This window comes from Microchirus variegatus (assembly GCF_963457635.1).
Source record: "Microchirus variegatus genome assembly, chromosome: 12".
Classification (NCBI taxonomy): domain Eukaryota; kingdom Metazoa; phylum Chordata; class Actinopteri; order Pleuronectiformes; family Soleidae; genus Microchirus; species Microchirus variegatus.
This window is the reverse complement of record NC_139813.1, coordinates 3982947-3994259: the sequence shown is the minus strand read 5'-3', so window position 1 is coordinate 3994259 and position 11313 is coordinate 3982947. Positions and strand designations below refer to the sequence as shown.

At 41.8% G+C, this 11313-nt stretch overlaps 1 protein-coding gene across 1 annotated transcript in view; it reads right to left on the bottom strand.

Moving 5' to 3' along the window:
• Positions 1–9329: 9329 nt before the first annotated feature.
• Positions 9330–11313, bottom strand: part of LOC310934996 (serine incorporator 1-like) — a 12718-nt gene continuing 10734 nt past the window's right edge. Inside the window, exons 8-10 of the mRNA XM_083898819.1 lie at positions 10910–11051; positions 10484–10708; positions 9330–10215 (exon numbers count right to left, since the gene is read on the bottom strand). Coding sequence (XP_083754945.1) covers positions 10077–10215; positions 10484–10708; positions 10910–11051 — 506 coding nt within the window. The 3' untranslated portion in view covers positions 9330–10076. The remainder of the gene's footprint in view (positions 10216–10483; positions 10709–10909; positions 11052–11313) is intronic.

The following is an 11313-nucleotide window of genomic DNA, read 5'->3' as shown; positions in this document are numbered from 1 at the left end:
CCCTTTCCGGGTTACCAAAAGGTGGCCGCTACGTCACATGAGAATGGCGTCACTCGCTGTTACCGTGAGGCGACGAGAGATGGCGCTCGTGCTCTGATTTCTTCACTCAGCTCTTCCGTCTTTCACCAGCGGAAGTGCTGAGTCAAAGAGGAGAGTTGAAGGAGGAAATGAAATCAGCAGTGACGTGGAAAATTTTAAAGGGAATGGCGGCGGGAAGTGAAGTAGACAAAGGAACGGGTCTGATCAGAAAACTTCTGTAATCACACAACTTATTCGGCTTGACCGAATTAAACTGTGGTTCTTACAGATCACGGAAGTTTCCTCTCAATGAGTGATCGCGGTCTGTGTTGAGGACACAGGATCGCGATACACGGGGACAAATCACAGTACAAAAGGGGAGACACGTTAGGAGAAATAGAAACCGTATTCGACCACACAGGTTAGCGAGAGTTTATCTCGTGAGCCTGTCTTCTTACTGGTCAAATTAAGCTTCTATTACGATCGCCGCTGGCGCTGCGCGCGGAGCGAAAGGCACAAAGAATAATAACAATCGATCAGCTGGGCGGACGGCGCCGCGGTGTTTCCGCCAAACGGTCCGCTAGCTTAGCTCACAGGTATTATTCTACACAAGTTACAGGTGACGATGAAAGAAAAATAAAAGCACATAAACAATAAAAACACAATGAAACTACGGGGTGCACTCCCGTGTTTATAATAAGCCTCAAATAAGCCATTTTGCCCAGACACAATCGCTTACTATGAGTTGCCTTCAAACGAGTAAGGAAGGGGTCCTGGGATCGCGTTGCGCGATTCTACTCCGTGCGTCGGCTGGTTTCTGCCGGGATAGGAGAGATGAGAGGGCGCCTCGGTGCGCGATTCTGCTCCGTGCGTCGGCTGGTTTCTGCCGGGATAGGAGGGATGAGAGGGCGCCTCGGTGCGCGATCCTGCTCCGTGCGTCGGCTGGTTTCTGCCGGAATGGGAGAGATGAGAGGGCGCCTCGGTGCGCGGCTCTAGAGCTGTGTAACGCGTGGTCAACCGACTCACGGTAGGGACAGCGAGCCGACGGTGAGTTAGGAGCGTGTATAGCAACCACGATCTCCTCTTCTGCAGGAATGGTAAGGAATAACTCGCAGGGAGTTATTCGTTCAGTCTCTGATCAAAAACAAAAGAGAGCAAAAAGGGGAGAACCAAAAATGGGGTAGGAGTGAACAAAGAAAGAACCTTCACAGCTTGGCCAGCAAGAATGGAGTTCTTTGATGTTTTCTTCTTCTTAAACACATACATCCGCTCTCGCTAGGAAAATATGGTGAAGAGACCAAACTCTGGGGGTTCGTTCAGTTTTGATACCTTTGCCTCGGGGGCGGGGTATCCTGTGGTGTCCACCAATGGGTGAACGGCTGACTGCCGTGGACGTCATCTGCCGCAGTGGGTTGTGGGGGATGAGTACATCACAGCTGGACGCCTTGGGGGAATAGATTCCTTTCCTTTGTTCTCCCCCATGTGGCTCCTGGGGTCTTTCAGACCGCCATTTTAGGTCCAGGCTGCATTCAGGCTTTCCCAAAGAGGACAGTGAGGTCTCACAGTCATGCTGGGCCCAACACTGACTTTAGTTTGAAAAAGAAAACATATCTTGGAAGCACTTGAAATTTACCATCATAATAGTCGGCATCGCCCTGAACAAGGAGCCCTTGAAAATATTTGCAAATCTCTTAAGGAATAATTTTCATGAATTTCTGAAAATCAGGAAATGATCCATTTGCCCTGATGCACTTTGTCAGTGAGCTGACTTTAGTCTCAAAAACAAATAGTATCTCGGTAGTACTTGAAATTTACCATCATAATAGTTGGCATCGCCCTGAACAAGGATCCATTGAAAACATTTGCAAAGCTCTTAAAGAAAAATTGTAATGATTTTTTGAAAATCAGGAAATGATCCATTTACCCTGATGCACTTTGTCAGTGAGCTGACTTTAGTCTCAAAGAGAAAAAGTATCTCCGAATGACTTGAAATTTACCATCATAATAGTCGGCGTCACCCTGAACAAGGAGCCCTTGAAAATATTTGCAAACCTCTTAAGGAATAATTTTAATACATTTTTGAAATTCTGGAAAGGTTCCATTTGCCCTGGTGCACTTTGACAGTGAGCTGACTTTAGTCTCGAAAACAAAAAGTATCTCGAAATGAGTTGAAATGTACCATCATAATACTTGGCATCGCCCTGAACAAGGAATATTAAAAAATATTCACATATCTCTTAAGGAATAGTTTTAATGATTTTTTTTATTTATCAGGAAATTATCCATTTGCCCTGATGCACTTTGACAGTGATCTGAATTTAGTCTCAAAAACAAAAAGTATCTCGGAATGACTTGAAATTTTCCGTCATAATATTCGGCATCGTCCTGAACAAGGATCCGTTGAAAATATTTGCATACCTCTTAAGGAATAATTTCTGTGAATTTTTGAAATTCAGGAAATTATCCATTTGCCCTGATGCACTTTGACATAGAGCTGACTTTCTTCTTGAAAACAAAAAGTATTCGGAATGGCTTGAAATTTACCATCATAATAGTCAGCATCGCCTTAAACAGGGATCCGTTGAAAATATTTGTAAACCTCTTAAGGAATAATTTTATGGAATTTTTAAAATTCTGGAAATTATCCATTTGCCCCGATGCACTTTGACAGTGATCTGACTTTAGTTTCAAAAAGAAAACATATCTCGGAAGCACTTGAAATTTACCATCGAAATAGTCGGCATCGCCCTGATCAAGGAGCCATTGAAAATATTTGCAAATCTCTTAAGGAATACTTTTCATGAATTTTTGAAATTCAGGAAATGATCCATTAGCCCTTATGCACTTTGTCAATGAGCTGACTTTAGTCTGAAAAACAAAAAGTATCTCGGAATGACTTGAAATTTACCATCATAACAGTCCGCATCACCCTGAACAAGGATCTGTTGAAAATATTTGCAAAGCTCTTAAGGAATAATTTGAATGATTTTTTGAAAATCAGGATATTATCCATTTGCCCTGATGCACTTTTTCAGTAAGCTGACTTAAGTCTCAAAAACAAAAAGTATCTCCGTAGGACTTGAAATTTACCATCATAATAGTCGGGATCACCCTGAGCAAGGATCCGTTGAAAGTATTTGCAAAGCTCTTAAGGAATCATTTTAATGATTTTTTGAAAATCATAAGAAAACATAACTTGGAAGGACTTGAAATTTACCATGATAATAGTCGGCATCGCCCTGATCAAGGAGCCCTTGAAAATATTTGCAAATCTCTTAAGCCATACTTTTCATGAATTTCTGAAATTCAGGAAATTATCCATTAGCCCTTATGCACTTTGTCAATGAGCTGACTTTAATCTCAAAAACAAAAAGCATCTCGGAATGACTAAACACACTGTGAGCTTGCAGATTGGCTATTATTACACACAAAGAGATGACCACACCGTCACTTAATGTAAACATGGCTAAACATGCTGCTAAAGAAACACACACATAATGAATTGACGTTAGCATAACAAAAGCTAACTTTAGCCACTACTACTAACTACTGTGTCCCGTTATTGTCATGTACTGCTTTCTTTCTGCCGCGAAATAATCCATCTGTTTGTTGGTTGCTAACACGTTAGCATGAAGATTGCTAGCTTAAAATGCTAACGAGTCCACTTACATAAGTGTCGGCCAGCCGCAGTTCAGTCCCTCTGTGGGATTCCTTATCCATCGTCATTCAACGGTGAACACACACACACACACACACACACACACTGCAGAAGCAGTAGCGGGGTACGTGCATATTAATGCTGCGTTCCAGAGCCCATCCAAACCAGTTGGACTTGGGACTTATCCTACCTCCAACGAGAAAAAGTGCACTGGAATGCCTGTCGAAGTGGGACCTACTACTCGCGAAGTCGGGGCTGATCGACCTACCCCGACTTCACCAAAATGACTTGGGAGAATAATGGCGGCTCCCATGGAGTCACATGAATAGGCTATAAACTTTACTTTTCTGCGTGTAGAGTTGTTTTAGACACAGCTATTTTATCACAACTTGTTTTTCATGTTATGGCGTGAAATTATGTCGTTGTTGTTATCCATTAGCATGAAGATATGTAGGGCTACGGTAAAAGTATACTCATTACGTAATATGTATCGCTTTTACATATACGGCTTGCTTGTGTATGTAAGTAGACTGAATTGCTGACAGTCAAAATGCCTCTTCAAACATAAATCTAAAGAGCCGTGGTCGTCCATGTTTTCTAACATTCGACTTCAATTGCTGGAACGCTTTGAAGTAGGACCTAGAATTCAGGTAGGATATGTCCCACATCCCATTTGTTTGGATGGGCTCTGGAACGCAGCATAAGTAGCCATGTGCTTTCTCCGTGACCATCAGCTGATTGGCCGAAAAAACAACAACAGCTCTGGAATGTGAGATCACCACACCCTAACTAGAATATTTACAAGCACAATAAGCAGAAATGTCATGCGTTTCAAACGTCTGACAGACCACCCACTAACATTTTCGTCCATTCTCGTCTCTTCAACAAAAACTCACACACGTCTCGTCATGTTTTCGTCATCAAAGAGTCATGTTTATCTCTTCACCGTCTCGTTATCGTCATGAAAAAAAGTGGCGTCAACGAAAAGATTTCGTCATCGTCTTCGTTGACAAAAACAACACTGCTCAGTATTTGCAAACCCTAAGGAATAATTTTCATGAATTTCTGAAATTCAGGAAATGGTCCATTAGCCCTTATGCACTTTGTCAATGAAGTGACTTTAGTCTAAAAACAAAAAGTAACTCGGAATGACTTGAAATTTACCATCATAATAGTCGGCATCGCCCTGAACAAGGATCCATTGAAAATATTTGCAAACCTCTTAAGAAATAATTCTCATGAATTTTTGAAATTCAGGAAATTATCCATTTGCCCTGATGCACTTTGACAGTGAGCTGACTTTCTTCTCAAAAACAAAAGTATCTCAGAATGACTTGAAATGTACCATCATAATAGTCGGCATTGCCTTGAACAAGGATTCGTTGAAAATATTCGCAAAGCTCTTAAGGAATCATTTAAATTATTTTTTGAAAATCAGGAAATGATCCATTTGCCCTGACGGACTTCAGTCAGTGAGCTGACTTTAGTCTCAAAAACAAAACTTGAAATGTACCATCAAAATAGTCGGCATCGCCTTGAACAAGGAGCCCTTGAAAATATTTGCAAAGCTTAAGGAATAATTTTCTTGAATTTATGAAAATCAGGAAATGATCCATTTGCCCTTATGCACTTTGTCAGTGAGCTGACTTTAGTCTAAAAACAAAAAGTATCTTTTAGTTCTATCTTGTAGTTCTCTTTATTTTGGCTCTATACACCACTACAATGGATTTGAAATGAAACGAACAAGATGTGCTTTGACTGCACACTTTCAGCTTTAATTTGAGGGGATTTACATCCAAATCAAGTGAACGGTGTAGGAATTACAACACTTTCTATATGTGCCTCCCACTTTTTAGGGGACCAAAAGTAATTGGACAAACTAAACAATCATTAATCAACCTTTCATTGTTTAATACTTGGTTACAAATCCTTTGCAGTCAATTCCAGCCTGAAGTCTGGAAGGCATAGACATCACCAGACACTGGGTTTCATCCCTGGTGATGCTCTGTGAGGCCTCTACTGACACGGTCTTCAGTTCCTGCTTGTTCTTGGGGCATTTTCCCTTCAGTTTGGTCTTCAACAAGTGAATTCATGCTCAATCAGATTCAGGTCAGGTGATTGACTGATAACATTCCATATTTGCCTTAAAAACTCTTTGGTTGCTTTTGCAGTTTGCTTTGGGTCATTGTCCATCTGCACTGTGAAGCGCCGTCCAATGAGTTCTGAAGCATTTGGCTGAATATGAGCAGATAATATTGCTGGAAACACTTCAGAATTCATCCTGCTGCTTTTGTCAGCAGTTACATCATCATTAAATACAAGGGAACCAGCTCCATTGACAGCCATACATGCCCACGCCATGACACTACCACCACCATGCTTCACTGATGAGATGGTATGTTTTGGATCATGAGCAGTTCCTTTTCTTCTCCACACTCTTCTCTTCCCATCACTGTGGTACAAGTTGATCTTGGTCTCATCTGTCCAGAGGATGTTCTTCCAGAATTATAACGGCTTTTTTAGGTGTTATTTGGCAAATTCTAATCCCGTCTTCCTGTTTTTGAGGCTCACCAATGGTTTGCATCTTGTGGTAAACCCTCTGTATTCACTCTGGTGAAGTCTTCTTTGATTGTTGACTTTGAAACACGTACACCTACCTCCTGGGGCCTGTTTCAGAAAGCAGGTTCAACAAACTCTCAGTCTAACCCTGAACTCTGAGTTGATTTACTCTGAGAAAGGAAACTCTGAGTTTTCGGTTTCAGAACAGCTGATTTGAGTTAGTTTGTTCAACTCGGAGTAGTTTCACCTCGAGTTAAGCGCGTGCACCACAAGTATAAAAAGACAGTATGAATGGAGCCCCGTTTCAACGAATCACCATGACAACGGGGAAGCGGAGGGTGACGTTCTTCACCCACTGGAGTTGGAAATATTAATGCGCTCATACGGTGAGTTTGAGCATGTTTTTAGAAGGAAGTGTAACACAGCAGCAAAAGAGAGGGAGACGGTGTTGCTGATGAGGAAGTTTAAATGTCGTCCTTTGCACAGTCACAATAATATTACAGCGGGAAACTGCTTGAGTTGTAGATTATTAATTTATTTATTTAGGTGTAATCCCGCGGGGGAGAAGCGCAGTTGGCAGCAGTTTAAGATGAAACATAAAAACATTGTTCAAACAGGTAAGACCTTGGTATAATCTCATGGGATTAACCTCATTTTGATCATGTTTTACATAAAGTAAATATGAAGTGGCTGTTTGACTGTACAGTTGTTTTATCCCCAACATAATGATGTTTTCACACACATAAATGACTTGTCATTTATATCATGGTCAAGTGCTCTGCATCTCCGACGTTCTATAAAAAACTCCCATTTGTATAAAAAAAAAAAAAAACCGCAGCGCAACACACAGTTTCTGCTGTGATGTGAGAGCATGACTCCGGTTGTTAATGTTGGAAATGTAAGGAGGGATTAGGTTGTGAATGTAAATGATGAACTGTGACGTGAAACGTTGCTGCTCAAAAAGAGAAGTGTCTGGAAATCTATGCGCAGTCTGATAATCATGTCCCGAAGAATACCTTCATCGACGGGATCACTGTCAAAAGCACATGGTAGTGAAAATAGTCTTCACCTAATATAATTTCTAATATAGACGACAGAACAGACTTCAAAACTCTGCTGACTGAATGAATGAGGAAGTCAAATACCGTGTGTGTCTGAAAGAGGGCGGAGACAGAGAGAAATTCCAGGTTAGTTGAAGAAAACCTGCCAGCGAGCAGGTTAGGTTCACGCCGTATGTTGCCAGGGTAATTGACTCAGAGTTAAGCTGAACTGGCTTTTTGAAACCGAAAAACCAGAGTTTCCCTCATTTCAGGGTTAACAGACTCAGAGTTTTCACTAAACCTGCTTTCTGAAACAGGCCCCTGGAGAGTGTTTTTGATCTGGCCAACTGTTGTGAAGGGCTTTTCTTCACCAGGGAAAGAATTCTTAATTCCTTAATTCTTAATTCCTAATGATGGCTTGCTTCACTGACAGTGACAGCTCCTTGGATCTCATATAGAAAGTTAACAGCAACAGATTCCAAATGCAAATGTCACTCCTGGAATCAACTCCAGAACTTTTACCTGTGTCATTGAAGATGAAATAATGAGGGAATAGCCCACAATTGTCCATGAAATAGCTTTTCAGTCAATTGTCCAATTACTTTTGATCCCCTAAAAAGTGGGAGGCACATATAGAAAGTGTTGTAATTCCTACACCGTTCACTTGATTTGGATGTAAATGCCCTCAAATTAAAGCTGAAAGTATGCAGTTAAAGCACATCTTGTTTGTTTTATTTCAAATCCATTGTAGTGGTGTATAGAGCCAAAATAAAGGGAACTGTGTTGATGTCCAAATATTTATGGACCTAACTGTATTTGCAAACCTCTTAAAGGGACACTCTGTAGTATTTATGGGTTTATATAACCCAACATCCACTTTTTTATACATATTATGTGCTCCTGCATTGTCTAGTCGCTGTATAATAGTTTTTGTTTCATTTTCGTAGTGTTTCAAAAAGTCATGTAAAATAACATGGTCGCGGGCCGTGGTTGCATTGCCACTGTTAGCAGCGAGACGCCATGTTTCTACCGGAGCCTGTAAGGACAAACGCGAGAGAACAAAGCAAGCGTCGCTTTACTTGTAGCGGAAGTCCCGCCTCCACTCTCTCTGCCCCGTCTGCTACGGCCGCGGTAGCTCGCCCTCTCCCTCACCTCACGAACCTCATCTGCTGACAAGGAGAAAGACGACGAGGACGACATTTGACCGGCTGCGGATATCGTAGTGCTCAGGGAAGGGAGGGGGTGAGCAGAGGAGCAGTTCTTTGTTGTAAATTTCAGCCTCTCCTCTAAATGGCACTATAAACTACTTACTTCATCTTTAAGGAATAATTTTCATGAATTTTTAAAAATTCAGGAATTGATCCATCTGCCCTGATGCATGACAGTAAACTGACTTTCTTCTCAAAAACAAAAAGTATCTAGGAATGAAAAATAAATCTGACTGTCAGAGGTGGGTTTTCGAACTCTGGTTCCAAAGCACAACTCCCTTAGTTACAAGGCGACGCATGACCAAGGCTGATTTTTTTAAGTCCCTGCCTGACCATAAATCTTCTCACAAGTTTTGTCACAGATCAGTTGAAGCGGCATCACAGTGCAGGCCTCAGGATGAAACTCATCTTCTGTCAACAACACTGACAAACTAGATGTAGTGTAGAGTTATTGTAGCAGCTTGAGGAAAATGTCCCTATATTATGAACCCATTTTATTTCTGTAAGCACTTTAAAACATATGGTCCTCATTTCCTGGTTTGCCTAACTACATCAGATATTATTATAGTGTTAGTTGGAAAACAAACTATGCTCATTTTCATTAACAGATGTTATTGTTATTTTATATCGTATCAAATTTACTTTCACTCCATCAACCTGTCTAGGGAAAACAAATTACCAGAGGTGCTATATTCAAGTCCCCACTGAAATGAATGAAATAGAAAATAAAGCTGTGTTGAGATTTATGGCGTTAGTTCCACAAACTGCAGCATCACTGTGACAGAACATGACTCAGCTACTCAGAGGCAAGACACACGACACACGACACACGACACACTCTCAGCTTATTTTCCTGTTTTATTAACCCAGTAACAACATACTTTTACATATCAAGAGTAAAATCATAGAAGGATAAAAGCACATGAGACAAACAAATATACTGTCTAATCACAAGCTCTGTCAAGAGCTACATGCTAAGTCTGAACACTGGGAAATAACTTAAGTTTGAAATCACTTTCATTTTTACACTTTAAGTCAAAATTCAATGCAAACTGACACATTTGTTGTTCATGTGCTGGCGAACACAACAGCAGAGAACTACAATACCACACAAACACACACAACGCTACACAGAGCAGCTGATGGAACTATGGTAGCTGCGCGCACACCCACACCTCTCAACAGCTCTCTTCCTGTTTTATTTTACATGTAACAACTTTTGAAATGTAATACTTCAAGTCCAAGCTCTCTGTTCATGCACTGAACCGACACCTTCCTCCTGCTGCTGCTCATCGAAGCTTCATTTACAGCTAATGTTAAAGTCACATCAAGTTTTCAAGGAAACACATGCAGCTGCGTGATTTTAGAAAGCAAAGGAACACAGGAGGAGTTATTTACAACAGCAAGGGAGCGCACTACAACACTGACAGTACACTGGATGGGACGGCGCTGTGGTTGGAGGAAACCTCAATCAAAACAGGCACGCTCCCCTCCAATGACCACTGTCACACGCTTAGCTACCTACTGTTCTACTGAAACTAGACATGAGTGAAAGCAGAGCATGAGTGTGTGTATGGTGTGTGTGTGTGTGTTTCAGTCAAAGTCTCTGTTGACCAGGACCAGCGGAGCCATCAGAGTCCACACATAGAGGGCGATGCAGATCCAGCTGGACGAGATCTTCACCCACACTGCCGGCCACTTGCTGGTCATGGCCTCGTAGTTGGAGTCGGGGCTGCAGGACACATACACACACACACAGACAGACACACACAGGTCAGCTGACAGAAAGAAGCATGAACAGGGAAAGAACAGTGGATGCAAACTGTTGTATTCTTTGTAATCTCTATCCATCTATTGTCTACCCATTGTATGTGTAAATTGTGTTTTACTCCGCTCCAGCAGCTGAGAGTGTGTGATGATGGTAAAGCTGCTGTTTGCAAACATAGAATCAAGCTACTTTCCCTTCAGCGCCCAGCAGAGGGCAGCACCTGCAAACCTACCTGTACCAGTTGGTGAGCGTCATCATGATGTAGAGCGAAGCCAGGAAGAGCATGAAGTGGAAGAAGGAGTAGGAGTAGGTGACTCCGTCCTTCTCGTTGTCCACAGCTCTGTTGAGACCTCCGCTCTCCTCAAAGCTGTCACTCTGTGGCCCGTCCTCAATCAGAGCCGACTCATCAGTGGTCAGAGTCAGTTTGTTCACCTGAGCGTTGGAGGAGTTACGGATACTAAACCACAAGAGAAACAGACAGAATACAGAAGAAGAGAGAGTAGAACAGAGAACAACGGATAGGAACAGCGAGAAAAACAGAATGAAATAGACAGCGACAGAGATGGACAAAGAAGAACCAAGTGAACAGAGAGAAGTTAGAGCTTCAGCTCATCTGTGATTTCCTGCACACATTGATGGTGTTAACAAATGTCCTCACCTGGAGTACAGGACACACATCAGGAAAAGGATCAATCCCACAATACCCTGGGCATCCCACCACTGAACAACATGATCCTGACCTGCAGGTCTGGTGCTGTTCAGTCCAATAATACCCAGAAGGCTCGGGTTACATTTCCTGTCTGTGAGAAAAACAAAGAGTCTTGTTACAGGTGGATGAGTGACACCAGTGTACCCCGCTTTACACATTTTTATGCAAATTGTAACCGTCATAAAGATTCATTTTTTTTGTTTTTCATTAGATTCATGGATGGTACTGTGTCTCAGGGCTCGACCAAAATTGGTAGACTCGATTTTTTAATTTTTTCTAAACCGTGTTTCACATGTAACAGTGGCCATTTCTCAATATCCATACTTGTCCGTACTTGCATACTCCCGTACTTG